Source organism: Muscardinus avellanarius, assembly GCF_963383645.1.
Source record: "Muscardinus avellanarius genome assembly, chromosome: 20".
Lineage (NCBI taxonomy): Eukaryota > Metazoa > Chordata > Mammalia > Rodentia > Gliridae > Muscardinus > Muscardinus avellanarius.
This window is the reverse complement of record NC_137806.1, coordinates 4,927,154-4,948,187: the sequence shown is the minus strand read 5'-3', so window position 1 is coordinate 4,948,187 and position 21,034 is coordinate 4,927,154. Positions and strand designations below refer to the sequence as shown.

Sequence of the window (21,034 nt, the reverse complement as noted above, 5' to 3'; positions counted from 1 at the left end):
GATAAGCAATATAATACTAGCTCTCCTCATAATATTTATCCTAGGATTAAATATATAATAGGGTGTTGCTCAGAGGTAGAATGGCCTAGTGCTGCCAAAAAAAAAAAATGAATGAATGAATGAATGAATGAATGCTGACTAAATAAGTAAAGATGGGAAGAAAGAAAATAAGGGGAGCCGGGCGTGGTGGCGCAGGCTTGTAATCCCAGCACTTGGGAGGCTGAGACAGGCTCGCGATTCGCGGACAGCCTCAGCTACTTAGTGAGGCCCTCTGGAACTTAGTGAGATCCAGTTTCAAAATAAAGAATAAAAAAAATAGGGCAGGGGGTGTAGCAACCCCAGACCTGCAAAAAAAAAGAAAAAAAGAAAAAAACAAAGAAAAAAAAGGGGAAAGGTGAAAATAAGAGCAAAAGGGGAAGAAATAAAGCATCTATAATATATAAAAAGAAGTTTTCCTTACCTGCCTCCTGTTATGAATCCATAGTCCACAGTAACCGAATGCATGAAAATTTAGAGTCTATGAATAGCAGCAGCCTGAACCATTGCTACGGTATTCAATAAACAAGACTTCTAGTAAGAACGTCATGACAGCATTAGAGTCTCCACTCAAGGCCCAACACCTAACAAAACATTCAAAGAAAATAAACCGGAATCCAACACTGGGGCGGGCTCCATGGTATCACTGAGCTTGTCCAGCTTGCCTGAGGCCCTGAGTTCAAGCCCCAGCCACCACAACAACATCATTACTACTAATAACAATATTTACATAGTGTACTCTAGTACCTATAAAACACTGTCCATCTATAAAAACTAACAAGATGGTGTGAAAACATCTCTAGAATTTAATGACAAATCTTTTCAGTTCCTCCCCACATCTCCACACAACCTGTAGCTCTGAGTTCCTTTTCTATTTTTCTTGCTTTAGTGCCATACTGCAAACACTGCTTCTAATACTTAATTGCAATCCAGTTATGCAAAATAAAAAAAACATTTAGCCGGGCATGGTGGCGCACGCTTGTAATCCCTGCGCTTGGGAGGCAGAGACAGGAGGATCGCGCAGGTTCAAAGCCAGCCACCAGCGCTGGCTTAGGAGGCCCTGTTTCCAAATAAAAATGTAAAAATAGGTCTGGGAGTGTAGCCCGGAGGTAGAAGGGCTTCCAGGAACCCCAGTACCACCAAAAAAAAAAAAAAAAATTATGTTCTAATCTGGAATATCCCCCAAAGCTCAAGTGCTGAAGAGCTGGTCCCCAGTGCAGGAATGTTCAGTGGGTGGGGCATTAGAAAATGACTGGATCAGCAGTCCTGAAGGCATCAAAGGCTTAGTCCAATGAGAGCGCAGGGGGTGCTGGGAGCTGGAGGGGACTGGAGGCTGGGGCAGCGGGAGGAGGGAGGTCACTGGGGCGGGCCCTTGGGGACTATTATTCCCCCCCTCTCCTGACTGCCAGGAGCTGAGCTGCCTTCCTCTTTCTGGCTCTTCCACCAAGATGTCCTGCCTTACCTCAAGCCCAATGGAGCCAGCTGAACCGGGACCACAAACAAACCTAAATAGATCTTTGTTCCTTTTACTTGTTCTTATCAATATATGTGCTACATGATGACAAAAGAGCTAACACAGAAACAACACAAATAACAACCTTGCTGGTGCCCACAGAAATTCATTCAAAAAACACATCAGAGCCAGACATGGCAGCACATGGTTGTAATCTCAGTATTTGGGAGGCTAAGACAAGAGGATTGCAGGTTTGTGGCCACCCTCAGCAACTCAGTGAGGCTCCCAGGCACTTAGCAAGACCAAATAAGCAGTTTTAAAAAATAGGGCTGGGGATGTAGCTTGGAGGTAGAATGACCCTGTGTTCAATCCCCAGCACCAAAAAAAAAAAAAAAAAAGCCAGGTCAGGGTTAACCAAGTGTCAAGAATAGAAATAGCCAAGTAAGGCTGAGATAGGAGGATCATATGTTCATAGCCAGTTTCGGCAACTTTGAAAGGCTCTCTGCAATCCAGTGACTCTATTTCAAAATAAAAAAAATAAAATAGGGCAGAGGTGTAGCTCAGAGGTAGAATGCCCCTCCCTGGGTTCAATCCCCAGTATCACATAAAAAGGAAAAAAAATAAGAAAACATATATTATTAAGGCAACACCTACTATTATCAAGAAACTAACGCATGGAGATTATGAAATAGCCTAAGAATAACCACAGGTCTTCACTGAATCCCTTACAACACAATGTAGGCCAAATTACCTTGATTTTGCATGCCAGTGGTATATAGAAATCATCAGAAATGTAAAACATTTCCAGTGGCAAAAAAACATTTTCATATTACATGCATATAATTTATCTGCATATTACTCAATTTGTTTTACAGAAATAGTCAACATTTCAACTTTGTCCCTTTATTTTATTTATTTATTTATTTATTTATTTATTTATTTATTTATTTATTTTTGGTGGTACTGGGGGTGGAACCCAGAGGCTTTCTACCTCCGGGCTATACTCCCAGACCCATTTATATTTTATTTGGAAACAGGGTCTCACTAAGTTGCTGAGAGCCTCACTAAGTAGCTGAGGCTGGCTTCAAACCTGTGCGATCCTCCTGTCTCAGCCTCCCAAGCGTGGGGATTACAAGCCACCACGCCCGGCTAACTTTGTCCCTTTAAAAGCAAGTATCTCCAATTATAGTTCTTCCAACTTGTGCAGTTGTATACCATAACCTTGAAAAGTTCCTTTGTAATAAACATTTTAAATTTTTAAAAATGTTGCAAAGTGGGCCTTTGGTCTGTTTAAGTCATAGCAAAGCTTTCTTCCTTTGGGCACAATGGTGCACACCTGGGGTCCCAGCTAAGCAGCAGGAACAGGCGTGAGCCCAGGAGTTCGAGGCCCCTGGGTAATAGAATGAGACCCTACACCAAAAAAAAAAAAAAAAGTAAAAATTCTTGTTGCTTTGGTTGCCTCTATTCTGCTTGTTTGTTTGTTTGTTTGTTTGTTTGGTTGGTTGGTTGGTTGGTTTTTGGTGGTACTGGGGGAACCCAGAGGCTTTCTACTTCCAGGTTATACTCCCAGACCCATTTTATATTTTATTTGGAAACAGGGTCTCACTAAGTTGCTGAGAGCCTCACTAAGTAGCTGAGGCTGGCTTCGAACCTGCGCGATCCTCCTGTCTCAGCCTCCCAAGCGTGGGGATTACAAGTGTGCACCACCACACCCGGCTTGCTTTGTTTTATTTTAATAAAATAACTTAAATTTATTTACTTTGTGGTTAAATTTATCATTTTAACCACTTTAAGCATACAATTTAGTGGCACTAAGTACATGACCATTACTACTGTTTCCAGAACTTTTTCACCATTCCTGACAGAACCCTAACCCCACTTAAATAGCTCCCCATTTTCCTCGCCCTCAGTCCTATTCCACCGTAGAATGGTAACCCCCATTCCACGCTCTGCCTCTATGGTCTAAGGGCCTCGACTGGGGGAATTGCAGCACGCCCGCCCTCGTCTGTCCGCTGACGTCACTTGGCATGCTGGGAACTCCTGGGGCAGCGGACATCCTAGGTCTCACTCTTGAGGAACTGCCAGACTGCTTTCCATAGTGCTTTAAACCCCACCAGCAGAGCACAGGGCTTCCAACGTCTCCGCTACCTCATCAACGTTTAACTTTTGGTTTGGCTTTTTTAACAATAGCCATCCTAATGATCATTAGTGGTATCTCACTGTGGGCTTTCATTTTAGTTTTATTTACTTATTTATTTTGCAGTGCTAGGGATCATACCAGGACCTTGCATGTGCTAGGCACACGTTCTACCACGGAGCTGCGTCTCTAGTTGGCTTTGTTTTTTGGTAATAAGACTCGAGGTCTTCCTGTGCTGCCCAGGCTGGCCTGAAACTCATAATTTCCTGCTTTAGCCTCCTGAGTAACTGGGACCTCAGGCACACAGATGACCTTAAGTGGTTTTGATTTGTACTTTCCTGAGTAGTGAGCATCTTCTCACTTACTATCTGTATATCTTCCTTGGAAAAATAAAATCTAAGTTCTTCCCTCATTTTTTAAATTGGGTTGTTTTGTTGTTGTTGTTGAGTTGAAGAGGTTATTTACCTAGTATAGATACAATTTCTTATCAAATGTATGCCTTGCAAGCATTTTCTCTCATTCTGTGGATTGTCTACACATTCTTATTGATAGTGTGCTTTGATCCTTCTTTTTTTAGATTTAAAATTGAGATTTCTACAATTTTTCCAATTCTATTCAACATTAAACATAATAAACATAAAATATGTAAGACATTTGCTACTACAAATTTTATAAGGCTTTAAAAATGCAAATTCCAAGGGCATTCTACCTCCGAGCTACACACCCAGCCCTATTTTTATTCTTTATTTTGAAACAGGGTCTCACTGAGTTGCAAAAGGCCTAACAGTTGAGGCTGTTCACAAACTGCAGTCCTCCTTGTCAGTCTCCCAAATGCTGAGATTAAAGAGTATGTCCATGCCCAGCGTGGCCATTTATTATGAAACTGCTGCCACATTTTGGAAGAAGTGGCTGTGCACACAACTAGTTAATTACACAATCAGCCTTTGACTGCCAACGTTACCATCTAACTCAGGCATTCTGTTCAGGATCTAAAGAGGACATAATAGGAACGTCATGTTTTAGAAATATAAGGAGAATATCATTAAGGCAATATACAATAAACCCAAAGCCAACATCATACTGAATGGGGACAACTGTAAGAATTTCCTCTAAAATCAGGAACAAGGATGCCCACTATCCCACTCCTTTGTAATATATCCTTGAGACTCTCGCTACAGCAATAAGACAGAGAAGGAAATCAAAGGAATTCAAATAGGAAGAGAGGAATTAAAACTATCCTTGTTTGCAGATGACGTAATCCCTTATCTAGAAGACCCAAAGAACTCAACCAAAAGATTACTGGAGCTGATTATCCAATTCAGGAAAGTGCAGGATACAAATCAACCTCAAGAAATTAGATGCTTTTCTATACGCCAACAATGAATCCACAGTGAAAGAAACAAAGAATATAACTCCATGCACTATAACCTCAAAACCAATAAAATACCTAGGAATAAACCTAACCGAAGACGTAAAAGACCTCTACAATGAAAACTATAAAACATTTAAGAAATTGAAGACGACCTTGACAGATGGAAAGATAGGTCCAATCATTCCTCTAAAAGCTTTCGATGGTTTTTCATATATTTCAGGAGAAATCCAAACATCACCTGAGGAGGTCCTTCATGACCAGGCCTGTTTTCCTCTCCATTGCCCTGTCACCCACCTCCAGCTGCTGCCTGCAGCTGCTCTCCTGCCCTCATTCCTTTATACCTAACGTTCTTTCTATGTGAATATAGTTTCAACTAACTCTGAGGAAATTCAACGGAGGTAACATCTCCTAGATACAGCCCCTGAAGAGCACCTCTCATTCCTAAACCTTAAGGTTATAGACCCCTCGATTGTGTGTGTGTGTGTGTGTGTGTGTGTGTGTGTGTGTGTGTCTGCTAGCAAGAGGCTACTTAAGGACAGAGACTATTCCTTTCAAGTTTCATTATCTTGTACGTGGACAATAAATGTTAGCTGAATGATGAGCGAACCAACTGTGAAAATTAATGTGTGATTCTCTCCCCTTTCATATAGACTGCAGTGAAATTAAGACAAAATGTGTAGTATTATGCATGTAGTTATTTTCTTTTTAGGTGGTTTCAGGTATATGAATAGTACTGACTACTGCCATAAATTCATAAAGCTTTAAGGAACTCATAGAGGACATCTCTACTGCTTCCTCAACTAAAATCATGAAAGTCTTCTATACAACTAAAATGTTGAGTCAGTTGTTTCCTTTTACTGATACAGTTTTCCTATTACAGCCATCTATCCACGGAAGACGGGAATGTCTAGGAATGAGGGGGCACAGAGGACAGAGGACAGAGGACAGGACCAAAACAATCACCTGCTCCAAGAGGTTCCACCGGTAATAGTGTGTGTGTGTGTGTGTGTGTGTGTGTGTGTGTGTGTGTGTGGTACGGGGGTGGAACCCAGGGGCTTTTCTACCTCTGGCCTACACTCCCAGACCTATTTTAGACTTTGTTTGGAAACAGGGTCTCACTAAGTTGCTGAGAGCCTCACTAAGTAGCTGAGGCTGGCTTCGAACCTGCACGATCCTCCTGTCTCCACCTCCCAAGCGCTGGGATTACAAGCATGCGCCACTACGCCCAGCTCACAGTTAATATTTAAGAAGAAATATTTGGAAAACAATAATTAAAAAATCAATCTTTAGCTGGGAGTGTCGGCACATATTTGCAATCCCAGATACTTAGGAGGCTGAGACAGGATTGCAAGTTAGAGGCCAGCCCAGACTGGCGATACAGTTCAGCGATAGAGTGCTCATCCAGTGTGCTAACTGCCCTGTGTTCAATTCCAGTGCTGCAGAATAAACAAATAAGTAATGTTAATAGAGAGAGACGTGTTTATATATAAAGATATACAGAGAGATTCAGGAGAGCGAGCTCCACGCTGGGCTAGCCCAGCCAGCGGTCCAGCACTTGCCCAGCATGTGCAAGGCCCTGAGTTCTGCCCGCAAAACTGCAAATGAAAAGAGAGAGAAGTTTTCGGAGAAAGAGCAGCGTGGCTCCAGGCCCTAACTACTGTGAAGGCGTCCCTGAGTGGTCACATCTGAGCAAAGCCATAAAGAATGGTCAGAAGTTAGTGAGAAAACAAGTGCGGGGGCAGTTCCAGGCAGAACACAAGGGCCTGAAGTGACACGCAGGGTAGAGCTATTCAAACATCTGGGGGAGATGCAATCCACACCGTTAAAACAGCGCAGAGCTCGCCACGGCAACGCCTCACCTTTCACACTCATCCACAAGCCTTGGTTAATTTTTAATTGTCCAGTTTTTGCTAAGAACCACTGCGGTCCTAGCCCTTGCTCTATTATTTTCTACTAAGCCCCAAGGCTTACAAAGTAAGATAGACAAATGTCCAGGAAGGAACAGTGGTTGAGAACACAGAATAAAACTGAATAATCTTTTGTGTTTAGGACATGCTGTTAGGTACATAACTCCCTGGCATATTTTCCACATTAACATATGTAACCAACCTCTATCCCATCTTTAAGAAACAGTACTTTAATTATCTTTTAATTATCTTTTGTAAGACTTATTTTGACAAAATTTTAAGGCTTATTTTGACAAAAATAAATCAAATTTAAATAGCATAAACAGTGAAGTTTTTTTTTTTTTTTCGTGGTGCTGGGGTTTCTGGAAGCCCTTCTATCTCCAGGCTACACTCCCAGACCTATTTTATATTTATTTTGTTTGGAAACAGGGTCTCTCTGAAGCCAGCATGGCTGGCTTTGAACCTGCGCAATCCTCCTGTCTCCGCTTCCCAAGTGCGGGGATGACGAGCGTGCGCCACCACGCCCAAGTGTGGGGATGACGAGCGTGCCCACCAGCCCGGCTGGACAATGAAGCTTTCTGAAGTCCCTCTACTCATTATTGTTCAGTTTCTATATCCCTTGTAGAAACACGTTTTCCAAGTGAGTCACAGTATATGTACACACGAAGACTTTATAAATCTTAACTCGGGCTTTTCCTTCTCATAGCACATTAAGGTTGTAAATAATCTGAAGATTTTCACCCTGTCTGTGCAATTTTAAATTATTTAATGTCAACAATATATATTATTTTCTTGAATCCTCAACCCATTAAACTGCTTCAATCAGCAAAATGATCTCATACAGATACTTAAAGTGCTATGAAACTTCTTTATCTGTTCTTCTGAAAACCTGAACTGACTGCTATGCTTTACTATTTTACTAGAGGTTATTTACAAAATAGTATAGAACTTTACCCGCTTCTATAAAGAGATGTTCAGGAAACGTTTATTTTATGCTGCTAAACAGTTTAAAAATAATTTTCTTGGAGCTTTTATTAGCTAACTTTAGAAGACCTCCCAAACAGACCTAAGAGTGGCCTGGTGTTTCAATATGCCACAAAACATGTTTCTTATATTTTATAAGTAACCAACTACCTCCAATTGCTGAAATTTTAAAATTGGTAAAAGTAACAATGTATTGTCTCTACTATTATAGTCATGTGTTGCTGATTATTCAGAGAGAGGAAGTATCAAAATTCATTTTTAAACAGTTACAAGATGTAATGGTTCATATGTACAGGGTTTATAAAGAGATTTTGTAACAAACATTAAACTTTTTAATGTTTTCATAGGTGTTTTTTTATTTAAAAGGAATAAAAGTTCAATGAGGAAAAAAATAAAAGGTATAGATACTTTATACCTAGTTCTCTGAAATAACAATTTTGATTAGAAGTCAAACATTATTTTCCAAATACGTGGAAGAAAACTTGCAACACTTTGCTTCAGTAATGACTTCTGACATGTTAAGTAAGACAAATTCTCTCATTGGCATGTCAAAAACACAGAAATATTAAAGAGGTAAAATGCTATAACATTGCAGTGATAATATTCACCATTAGTATTTTTTTCACATACAATAATTCAAAATTCTTAGGAAAAGAATTAGTTTGATCGTGATACCTACATGAAAAATGTTTTTGACATTATCCTAAGTCCACAATACATGTTTACTGAAACAGTATATTAGGAAAAGAAAAAAAAACTAAGTCTTCCCAGATATGAAGACAATATGTCAAAGTCAGGAGTGAAAATCACTAGTATCTTACACTTCCAAAATGAATTCACCTGCCTGGACCAAAAAAAAAAGCTTAACCTGCAATATATCGTCAATACACAGATACTGTGGCTCACTCGAAGACAGTTTTAAATCTATGGTGATTTTATTTTGAAAGAACAGACCATGTTATCGGCTACATTTGTTGGTTATTAAGAAGATAAATTTTCATAAAGCTTATAGATTAATTAAAATAATAAATACATTGGTATATTCACATCCATCTCTATTTAAATCGCCAGCCAGGCTAGGTGGCAAATGCTTGTACTCCCAGCACTCGGGAGGCTGACACAGGAGGACTGCAGGATCAAAGCCAGCCTCAGCAATTTTAAAAGGCTCTCAGCAACCTACTGAGACCAGTTTCCAAATAAGAAATAAAATTGGTCTGGAGAGGTAAAATGCCTCTGGGTTCAAGCCCCAGTACCAAAAAAATTAAATAAATAAAAATGAGAATGAAAAAAAATAAAGTGGCTAAAGGAATGTTTAAAATTGATCTGTATAACATGAAACATTATAAAAATAAATTTCTCAGGAAAAGAAAAAATCTTAGTCGGCCTTCAAGATAAGACTGAAAGACACATCATTTCAAAACACTGGCCTATTATTATATATTCCATCTCCTCATCAGCCAGGCCATCGTGTGGATGTTAAATCTGGTTGACATCATACTTAGGCTTTGGGGATCATTTGGCCTGCCAATGTGGATTAGATCCCAGAATATAAATCAGGTGCAGTGGTTCAGGCATGGAGCCCCACCTGCTTGGGAGGCTGAGGCAAGGGGATCACTTGAGCTCAGGAACTCAAGGCCACTCTGGGCAACATAATCAAGACCCTAACTCGAAAAAGAAGGGAAGAAAAGAAAAAGAAAATCCATAATATACACTGTGCTCTTATGGAAAGAGGTAACCACACACTACAATACTAAAAGGTAGTACTCTACATCTTAAGCACGTAAATCTCACATTTCAGGGTTAAATATCTAAAACGGCATTAAGATCCCAATTTAAAAAATAAAGTTTTCGTTTGCCTGTACAAACATATTGTGCAAAAAGTAAATCTTTTTAAGTAGTAAGTGTCCATTCACCAAGGGCATTGAGTAGGACAGAAAGAAAAAAACTTAAAAAGTCACTTTGCTTCTAAAGTGTAAAATGCCCTAATAAGTTTAGACCGGTTTGTGTGTATGAAACGCCACCTGCAAAGGATTGTTCTGGGTACTGTGAGGAGCATGAGCACATGTGCAGAAACAGAGAATAAAGAAAACTAATCTTTATGAAGCCACCACCGGACAAAAGGTTACTAATTTTGAAATGACAACATTTTGGAAATGAAGATTCGATTAGTGGTCGCCCAAGTTAGGAACAGCAGGAAGCTGGTGTGGTTATACCAGGACAACACGGGGATCCTGGCAACCATGAAAATGTTCTGTAGCTTGACTATGTTGACCATGGTGCTGGTAGGTACACACAGCACAAAACTGTACAGAATGAAGTACATACACACACACACACACACACACACACACACACACACACACACAGAGCAAGGACAACTGAGGACAGGACGCCTGAATAAAATCAATGAATTTTTAGCGGGATCAGCATCCTGCTGTGATTCTAGTTTCAAAACATGTGAACGTTTGGGGGAAACTAAATAAAAGGAACAGGGGAACCTCTCCACGCCACTCCTTACAGTTGCATTCTGGTTTTGCAATTATGACAAAATAAGAAATCAGGTTTTAAAAATATTAAAAATACACTTTCTCTAAATACACCCTCCCAATGAAAACACCCAAAATTCCAGGGACAAAATAAATTGCCACGTCGGTACAGTAGTAATCCCCTCAAAGAAACCCAGAGTAGACTTTTTAAACACTGTCGCTCTGTCAATAGGCTCTCAATTTGTTTTTAACAATGTATTAACTTAAGCTAGTTTTAAAGATTTGTTAGAGTCGTGATAAATTGCTCCCTGGCCCATCAAACCGTGATGGAATTATCTTCAAAAAGAAATGTAGGGGGTGGAAGAGGGGAGAAAGGAAAAGGGAGGGATGGGGCGAGACGACGCCGACGGGAGCGCCCCCCGCCCGGCCTTCGTCTACCGTCTCGGGCTGGGGCTCACTCGGACCGGGGACGGAGAGAACCGCGCGGACTTCCCCACGTCAAATCTCCGTTCGCGCACGCCATTCTTACTTCGCTGAGAAGAGAAGCACCGCACGTCGCAGCCGGGGTTCTCGGCGGCGAGGAGTTGGGTGATCGAAGCCGGGAGACCGGGGGCGCCCGGGTCAAACGGCTGCGATCAGGGCGGCGCCCCCCCCCACGCTCGGCGACTCCGGCCACTCCGCGGCCTTGATCCCGCCTGGCGACTGGCCCGCGGCTGAGGACGGCCAGGGGCCCAGGCCGAGCCCCCCCGGGAACGCCCCCCCGGCCGCACCCCAGGACCTCCCGGGGCCTGAATGCTCCGCAGGCTCGGGGCGGCCGGGGGGGGGGGGCTGGGGGGGGGAACTGGGGGGCCCTGGGGCGGCGCGGCCGGGGGGGGGGAGGCCCTGGGGCGGCGCGGCCGGGGGGGGGCGGGGGGGGCCGGGGGGGCCCTGGGGCGGTGCGGCCGGGGGGGCGGGGGCGCCCTGGGGCGGCGCGGCCGGGGGGTGGGGGGGGACCTGGGGGGGGCCTGGGGCTGCGCGGCCGGGGTGGGGGGCCCTGGGGCGGCGCGGCCGGGGTTGGGGGCCCTGGGGGTTCCTGGGGCGGCGCGGCCGAGGCAGGGGCGGGGGCCCTGGGGGGCCTTGGGGCGGCGCGACCGGGGTGGGGGGGGGGGTCCTGGGGCGGCCGGGGCTGTGGGGGGCCCTAGGGGGTCCTGGGGCGGCCGGGGCTGTGGGGGGCCCTAGGGGGTCCTGGGGCGGCGCGACCGGGGCGGGGGGGGGGTCCTGGGGCGGCCGGGGCTGTGGGGGGCCCTAGGGGGTCCTGGGGCGGCCGGGGCTGTGGGGGGCCCTAGGGGGTCCTGGGGCGGCCGAGGCTGTGGGGGGCCCTGGGGGGTCCTGGGGCGGCGCGGCCGGGGCGGGGGGGCTCACCCGCGTTCTGCAGCGTCTCGATGTTTTGGGGTCGGGTCGCCAGCTCCGCCACCATCTGCACGAACTGGGTGCGCGCCTTCTGGTACTGCTCGAACACTGCGGGAGACGGCGTGGGTGGGGGCGCCCGGCCCGCGCGTCGCGGCCCCCCGCCCCCGGCCCGGCCTACCTTGCAACACTTGCCTCTGACTCATGGCGCCTCCGCCCGCCCGACCCAGCCGTTGCTCTGTGTACCCGCGTCGCCCGGGCAACCGGCCGGAACCGGAACGCGCCGTCTCGCGGGTGACGTCAGGGCGGGGCGCGCGGGCGGCGTGACGTCAGGGCGGCGTGACGTCACGGGGCCCGGCCGGGTGCGGAGGAGCTGGGGCGCGGGGCTCGCCGCGCTCGCGACCACCCGACCCGCGGTGGGGGGGCCGGTCCCGCTGGGGAAATACAGGATTTCCCTTTTTTCTTTCTTTTTTTTTTCTTTTTTTTGCTGTACTGGGTGTGAACCCTCCACCTCCGAGCTACACCCCCCAGGTCTAAGTTGCAGAGGGGCTCACTAAGGAGCTGAGGCTGGCTGCGAACCTGCGATCCTCCTGTCTCAGCCTCCCAAGGACTGGATTACAAGCGTGCGCCACCACGCCCGGCTGATAAATACGTCATTTTCAATGCAACACCCAAAAGTCTCTTTTCCTTCTCAGCCCCGTTTTGATCTAGCTGGCTCTTCTGACCCGAGAGTCCTGGAGAGTCCCAACACCGTGCTCGTACATTTAATCACACTGTATTGAAACCATTGATAAGCACTCCTGAGACTCCATGGGGAAAGCAGAGGTGGAAATGATGTGATACACGTGCTGTGTTCTGTGGCTTTCTCCTAATTGCTACCAATTTTGCTGCTTCCTGGCTTTTAATGTTTGTTGCTGAGTGACATGTCCAAAGGAAAGAGTGACTCTTTACCTGGACAGCCAGACTTCCCTGCTTTAATAACTAACTGGAACTCCTCATCCAGTTTCTTTGAACAAAATTTAAATGCAATACTTAGTCTACCACCGGCTTCTAGCTTGCCTTTGAACGCCACGTTTCAGTGACAGGTGTCAACTTTAAATATTTCTCCCTCAGAAACTACAGTTTCACCAGGTGTCAAGTAAGCAGATGGCCACGGCTGCCGGTAGTGCCACCAGCGACTCCTTGACATCCCTCAGTGCAAGGGAGCGGCAAGTTTAGCTGGCTCTCATACTAAATACTAGCGAATACAATCATCTTTCAGATCTCACCCTGCAGGGCTTTGATGACGTCCTGATATTTTGCGGAGTCCCCAGACAGTGGGGGAATAGACCAGCGACCAGAAAAAGGAAGACGGGTGTCATTCGGGTCCCTGATACCCCAGAGAAGGCATACAGCTTTTGCTTTTGCCGTCCAGAAGACAATATTGCAATACCTTCACTTAGCTCTAACTTTCACAGTAATCTCTACACTTTCCCAAGGAAACAGATCCCGTAAACTAAACTTTAAATAGAAGTTCTTTCTTGTGTGCTCCTATTTAGACATTTGTGGGGAGAACACTGAATAAATAATTAGAACTGCAAATAAACTGTCGTGATTTTATTTTCAGTTCCTTGTTGCATTATGAAAATAAAAATCCCCTTAAAATTAAAAGTTTCCATATTTTGGTTCAGTCTTTAAACAAACAATTCAAGCTGCTAAAATACTATAAATACTACACCTGCCATTTCTAGTTTACTATGTATTTTCTATTTTAACAGTTTCTTAAAACTGTTAAGAGCTCAATAGTGAAAAAAACGAAACCTGTTAACATAGTCTGCTTATGAGATGCTACGAAGTTTGACAAATTGGTTCACATGGTATGTAAATTATTTTAAATTATAGAGTCTGAGTGTCATTAACAATGCTCATCAGTTAAATTGTATTATTCCTGATAAAACACAATATTGGGTGACTACTTCATATCTGAAATTGAACATATTAAAGTTAGAGCTTTGCCCTTTATTCTAGCTTTCTTTTTTCAAAAATCTTTTTTTTTTTTTTTTTTTTTGCAGTACTGAGAGTGGAACCCAGGGGTTTTTACTACCTCCAGGCTACACTCCCAGACCTATTTTATACTTTATTTGGAAACAGGGTCTCACTAAGTTGCTGAGAGCCTCACTAACTAGCTGAGGCTGGCTTCGAACCTGTGTGATCCTCTTGTCTCAGCCTCCCAAGCGCTGGGATTACAAGTGTGCGCCACCACGCCCGGCTCAAAAATCTTTAAAATTAAATGGAGAAATTAAACAGAATAATCATAATATACATGCAAATAAAATTCTTAGTAATTTAAATATTAAATATGGCAAGCAGATTGTCAAGAAAATCAATTTCTATTTCTGACCCATTTTTCAATGTACTAACCTTAAAACAAAATAACTCTGTCTTGCAAAGTTAAATGAATGCTCCACGAACACACACACACACACACACACACACACACACACACACACCTTTAACACTTAAACAATGAAAAAGAAAACCATTCAGATACACTTCAGTTTTCAAAACTATTCAGAGATACTTCAGTGTTATTAAGATCACTGTTCTTAAAGTACCAGCTTTAAGAACATTATCTGGACAACTTGCAAATGTGTTTGCATGAAAAGTTTGTTTGGAAGCTTTTAACTCCTTTTGAAAAGGCTAATTATAACATATAACTTCAAAATCATCTTTCACGTAATTCCTTATTTATAAAAATGAAACTGAAAGAAAACAACAGTAAAAAGCCAATCTTAAAAATTCTCTCTCTTTTTTTTTTACAACTCCTTTAAGAATCCAGAATTACCAAAGGAATACATGCTGCATATACCTAAAAGGAGCTTTGGTAATTTTAACATACATGCATTTTAAGCTTCTAGATGAATTTTAAAAGTTAAAGCATTATATATGTTAATTAGATAATAACCTTCACATTTTAAAAGCTGGTGTGGAGGTGCATGGAGTGTGTATGTGTATGTATGTATGTGTGTATGCGTACATATGTATTTTCTTCCATCAAACTGAACACACTAGATACTGTATATGTGTCAGACACTTAAGTAATGAGAGAGTGCCTATCTTCTAGGGCATGGCGTCTAGTAAGAGATAGAGACGAACTCATTCCGCAGTACACACTGGAGCCTGTATTACTTGGACAAGCTGCCACCGTTTTTAAGGACTGTAAAATTGCTGTAAGTGCTTTGAGTGCAAAGATGAGAGGCTCAGGTGAAGAGGTGAAAACACCTAAAACATTTAAATAATGAGGTCCATCTTGTTTTTTTAATCGGCTGAGTTTTATCTGCACATGGAACATTCTCAAAAAGAATTCAAACATCCTGTCAGCATCTTCAAAGCCATCCCACTGGGAACTGCATGCAATTACTCAACTTAAAAGAATACAATGATCATTTTGCCAACACGAACTCTAAAATTACTCAAATAACTCCATCCTTACATACTTTAATTAAAAATGAAGGCACTACAAGCTCCATCACCAAGATAATAGATATGTATTATCTGTAATGATGGAAACGTGACTATCTTGAATGTCACTTTCCCTTCTTTGGAGGAAGTAATGCCGGACCTTGTCCCTTCGGGTCTGTGCAGACCAGTCAGTTGTACCATCAGATTGTCAGTAGGACAGAAGAGATTTGCACGCGTACCTCCCGGGGCAGATTAAAGTTTCTGTGCACGCTTGGTGTGTGTGTTACCCCTGACGTCTCACGCTTGCTGAAGCCTATGCTGTCATTCAAGCTGTAGAGCCCTGTGTTTCTTTTTAGTGAGGAGGCCGATAGAATGATCTGGCTGGCCCCGGAGTTTTTAAGTGCACCTGTGCTTGGGGTGGCTTCCTCCCCAGTAATTTAGTGGGTGCAGAGATTAGACCCCTCTTTTTCCACTCCCAAAGAACACCGCGATTAGGGAGAGTCCACACAAGAAGGATCTCGCTTCCAAAAAAGAAGGCACCATATAACACAAAGTGATTGGTATTTTTTTAAGTGACGCTTTTGATATAAAAGCCAAATCCAGTATATTTGCCGAGGCAATAACATATACACGCATAAAAAATGTTGCTGCTTAGTGCGTGAGTGAATACCTCCTTTATAAAGGCTTAAAAAATGTACCAAAGGCAGCATCACCCCATGGGAAGCGTCGCGAGCCCCGCGTTGACGGGCGCCGTCCGCCCTGCACACGCCCTCCCCCAGCCCCCCCCCCAAAGTGTTGGACTTGTCCTGGAGAGCTTAGGCTCCTCTCCCAACTTTTGCTTTTTCTTGCTTTTATTTTAGCACAGCATCCAAGCGTCGGAGCCCCTAGGAAGCAGGGCGTCGGAGGTGAGCGGGGCTGGGCTCCGTTGGAGGTGGGGAGCGGGGAGTGGGGAGGCCCAGGACCCCCGGCGCCCCCCGCCCAGGGCCCGCGCAGCCCCGACAGCCCGGGGCCGCGGCTGGGAGAGCGGGGTAGGCGAGACCTGCGCCCGCAGCCCCCGGCCGGCAGCCCCCCGCCCGGCGCCCCGAGGGGAGAACAGCTGCACCTCACTGCGCATGCGCGAGATCCCCCCCCCCCAAAAAAAAACCCTCTTAAAAAGCTGCGGTCATTTCGCTGTATCACGTCTCAGGCCCAAGTGTCTTGTGCAACAATTACGCTGGAGGATAACTGGGTACATCCCCTGACTTTTGGAAGTGACTGCAAAAGTACGGAGAAGGATTCCAGTTTCTGGCAGCAGATCCGCTGCCCGGCTCGGACGGTCAGGAGGGCGAGCTCGCCGCCCCGGCCAAGTCCGAGGACGGGGTAGCCCGCACCTCGTTCTCCCACGGAGATGCTGGCACCGCAGTTTGCACCTTGGCTTGGTGGGTTCCCCCTCGTGTTTCAGAGGCAACGTCTGAAAGTTGCTAATGCTGAATTACCTTCATTTACCTCCTCCTCCAACGTCACACCCTACTTAGGTTTTAGAGAGAATAAAGGTCATCAAATGGACACTATAAAACAAAAGCCAACTACATGAAGAGAGTAGTAGCCTTTCCCATTGGCAAGACAGATTTAATCTTAAAGAAATAAATTATTTTAAAGGTTTTTTTTTTTTTTGGTACTGATTGAACCCAGCAGCTTCTACCTGAGTTACACCTCCAGACCTTTTTATTTTCTATATTGAAGCAAAGGCTTGCTAAGTTGCTGAGACTGCCCTGGAACCTGCGATCCTCCTGCCTCATGCTCCCAAATCCCGGGAGTACAGGTGCGTGCCGCCACCCTGGCTAAAGAAATGCTTTTTTAAAATTATTATTGTTCTCTCCCTGGTGAAATAAGACACAATTGCCTATCACTTTGTGAGTCAAGGATAGCCCCTTGGAAGTTCACAAACAGTCGACTATACAAATAATGTCAGTATTTTATGGTCAGATTCCAAAAAGAAACAACTTACTGCTAAACTCCTGGCAACATTAAGAACATATCATGGATAAAGTGAAAACAGAGACGTCTTGAAGTCAAATTAGATAGAAAAATGGTGAGCTTTTAAAAATGTGATCTTTCTGTATAATGCTGTAAAACGTTTAAGAGAGATACCAAGTAACTGGTATCAGTTGGCTTTGGGAGAGAGGATATTCCCAAAGCCCATTGCAGACCATGATAGTACGAAAGACTTGTGTTGCACGGGAGACTCCCTATTAGTTAAGAAGGGTTAAGTGTAATGTGTATGTTACAGTTCATGAAAACACTTTCCTAAGTCTGTATTAAGAGTTTCTTAAACTATTCTGTGCTAAGCTTGCTCTATTGTAATGAATCGCCTAAAAAATGTTCTCCAAAGTGCTAAGCATTTTAGTGAGCTAGTTATGTGAGCACCATGATCCTTTAGTAAAAGTGGGCTCCACTGAATCTGGTAGTCTCTTTTTCTCTTTAGAAACTGATGGGAGAGTCTGAAGAAAACTCAAGTGAAAATATTTTAACAAAATTGTCATGAGGCATATTTAGAAAGAAACAGCTGGTAAACACATTTTCCCAAGCTCACTCTGACTGAGTTCTTCAGTTACACTAGAAAACACACTGTAATGAATCATGTTCAAAGCAAAAACACTCTCATGAGCTAATTACTGATAACATTCATTTGTCTGATCTGTGAACAGCTAAACGCTTTCTAAACATCACCGTATCTTCCCACTACGATTAATTCCTAAGTACTTTGAGAGTGTGCTTGCTGAACCTAGGAGTTGTGTTAAGGAGGTTGGAAAGGAGTCAAAAACTGAGTGGTAAAGCTCTATAGAAACGTAACGAATTCCAATAAGAAAGTCCTCTGTGCAGAAGTACGTTATAGAAATGACTTGGTTGTCAACCCTAATTGCTTGGTTTTTTTTTTTTTTTGAGTCCTCATAGAAGAAATTCTACAGCCTCAGGAGTGTAGCCTCAAAAGCAGCAGTTCCTGGTTTTAGTTTAAATAAAACAATGGAATCCATCATTATTCAAGTCAATAGCGATAATTCACATGAATATGAGTGTACTTTGATCTCATCTTCAATACATTGAAAGACACGGTCCTAATGAAAAAGAAAGATAATCTCTTTAACTCGGTCCAAAGCAAGTTGGAGCTTTTCTTTCTTGAAAGACCATAGAAAGGAACTTCTCACTAAAGCCTTGCTTTCTCATTTTTAAGGTCATGTGGGAGTGGTTGGGCAAGCTACAGGTTGTTATTTGCCTGTAGGAACCAAGTAGTGTTAACTTTCTTCTTTAAAGTACATTGTTTAATGAACTTGACTTTTTGTGAAACTTCAAGGTGAATCCCTTTGTAACATACCTAAGAGTCATTTTAGGGGGCGTTGTGAAGTGAGCTTACCATCATTTATGATTAAGAAATAGGAACTATTTGCAATGCATGTTAAAGCTCAATTTAAATAGAACATTTCAAGTTGCACTGTCTTAGATTCGCAACGTCTAGTACTAGCCCCTTGGGCATCCCCTTGAGCCAGAGTAATGCCATTCAGTGCTCTATGACAGCCACGTTAAAATCTCACCTCATGAATGGGTCTTTACCCAATTTTTAAGACATTTTTGGTGAGAGATCAGCAAAGTTACAAGTTGTTATGTAGAATTTATCTTCGGAATCTTAGAAACATCTGTCAGACATTCTTTTAGTGTACCACGTTTGAAATACAATGAGATTAAAATATGCATGAATGAGATCTGATTAATGGCAGGAGCTTGAAAAAAGTTTGGCTTTTCATTGGATTCATTAAACATATCCAAGCTTTGTGGTAGTTATTACCAAAGCGTCTTGCTTTTTTTTTTTTTTTCTGCTATGGGTTGTGGAGACTTCTGGGATCTTCTGGGAATCCGACAAACATGTGAGTTGTAGTCAAAGGACTGCAGAGCATAAAAAGGTAAATGAGACAGGTGCTTGTCCTCAAGGAGCTTTAAACTTAGAAATCTCAGCACATCTGTGATTTTACATGAACTTTCAATCTCTGGAAAAAAAAAATCACAGCTAACTTAATGGGTATTTAGCGCAGGGACAATGATTAAGAGTGGAAAATTTTAGCGATGCACATTATCCTAATAAAGAAAAGACTTGGGATACTTTGAGGAGTTGTTTTCAGTAAAGCCTGTTTAAAACACTAGTAAGGGTTCTGTGAAAAAGAAAGGTGAAAGCAGTGTGCCCCAGAGCCACAGAAAAGGCCGACCGACCCCTACGGGCTAAGGCCGATGGCGTCCTTCCAGCACCAGGCCAGGGGGTCCCGGTGGGTTCGCGCCCGAGGCCGGGGCAGAGCGCCGCCCGCGCGCGCCAGGCCGACCGTCTGACTGAGGAGCCGCGCCGGCGCCGAGGGCTCGACGGCGAGGGAGCCCGGCCGGGCGGCGCGGGCGGGCGGGCGCGCGGTTGCCACGGGCAACCAGCCCCGCGGGGCGCGCGGGGGGCGGCGGGAGCGCGCGGGGCGGCGGGGCGCGCGGGGGGCGGGAGCGCGCGGGGCGGCGGGAGCGCGCGGGGCGGCGGGAGCGCGCGGGGCGGCGGGGCGCGCGGGGGGCGGGAGCGCGCGGGGCGGCGGGAGCGCGCGGGGCGGCGGGAGCGCGCGGGGCGGCGGGAGCGCGCGGGGCGGCGGGAGCGCGCGGGGCGGCGGGAGCGCGCGGCCCCCCCGCCCGTCTCGCCGGCCGCCCGCCTCCCCGCGGCCTCCCCTCCGCCCGAGCGCCGCGAGGCCGTCGACGCGAGGCCCGGCCGCCCCGCGTTCAACCTCGGCGGGCCGCGACGCCGCGTGCGGGCGGGCGGGCGGGAGCGAGCGGCGCACGCGCAAGATGGCCTCCCGCGTCCCCGCCCGCCGCGGCCCGGCCCGGGAGCGGCGCTGCGGGGGGACGCCGCCCGCTGGAAGGCCCGCCCGCCGCGCACACGCGCGCCCGCGGCCGCTCGGCCCCGCCGGCCGTCCGGGGTCCGCGCCCCCTCCCCGGGCCGGGGCGGCGGCCGAGAGCCCGGGGTCCGCCGAGACCTTCAGGTCGCGTCCGCCGCCGAGTTCGGGCCTCTGAGGACCCAGCGGTCCGCCAGAGGGACATCTTAACCGACGCACAGGCGATTCTGAAGCAACACCACTCGCTGTTTTCATAAGTTACTTCTGATGATCTCTGGAAGGGTATTTTTAGGGCAAGAGTCAGAAGAGAGTAATTGATTTACTGGAATTTTTAATTGAGTGCTCACTGTTTAGAGGGCTGAACGATTTCAGGATGAATTCTCCACTTGAACGTCTTCAGAAAATTCCCAAGGATCCCAGAGTAGCCTTCCTTCCCAGTGATCAATGACGTCTGGTGTTGTCGGCTTGAAGGCGGACTGGATGGTGAAGTTCTTCATAGGAGACTTCCAGATATTGGACACTAAGAAGAAGAAACTGGTGCGAATAAAGGAAATCCGTTTTAAGAACCAAAAGAAGAAAAAAAGTTAAAAAAAATTAACTGCGGAAACAGGAAACACTCGACTGGGTAAACATTTTTAGAGACTTTCATAATCAAACCTGGGCGATCTAGAGATTTGCAGGGAGATCCGACCTGACGCAAGGTCTTCAGCGGGCACTGTTGCCCAGGTCTGATTTACTGGAAGGCTAGATAGAACGTGTGTGATACCTTGTCCTCCTTGTATAGAACCTGCGATCCAGTTTAGGGTTTTTTTTTTTTTTTTTTAAGGAATTTAGAAGTAATCACCTATTGTAGTGTTCATTTTGTACTTGAAACATCAAGTGAAATACATATCTAACCCAAGAGCTTTATGTTAGAGATGGGTTCTGTGCTCTTGGCACAGCATGT

At 45.2% G+C, this 21,034-nt stretch overlaps 1 protein-coding gene across 2 annotated transcripts in view; it reads right to left on the bottom strand.

Annotated features, from left to right (window-relative positions):
- SPAG6 (sperm associated antigen 6) overlaps positions 1 to 11,967 on the bottom strand; it is a gene marked incomplete at both ends in the record, with an annotated part of 56,676 nt that extends 44,709 nt beyond the window's left edge. For both annotated transcript variants that reach the window (XM_080717170.1, XM_080717171.1), the window contains 2 exons: positions 11,777 to 11,872; positions 11,943 to 11,967. In XM_080717170.1, coding sequence (XP_080573296.1) covers positions 11,777 to 11,872; positions 11,943 to 11,967 — 121 coding nt within the window. The remainder of the gene's footprint in view (positions 1 to 11,776; positions 11,873 to 11,942) is intronic.
- Between the last annotated feature and the right edge of the window lie 9,067 nt (positions 11,968 to 21,034).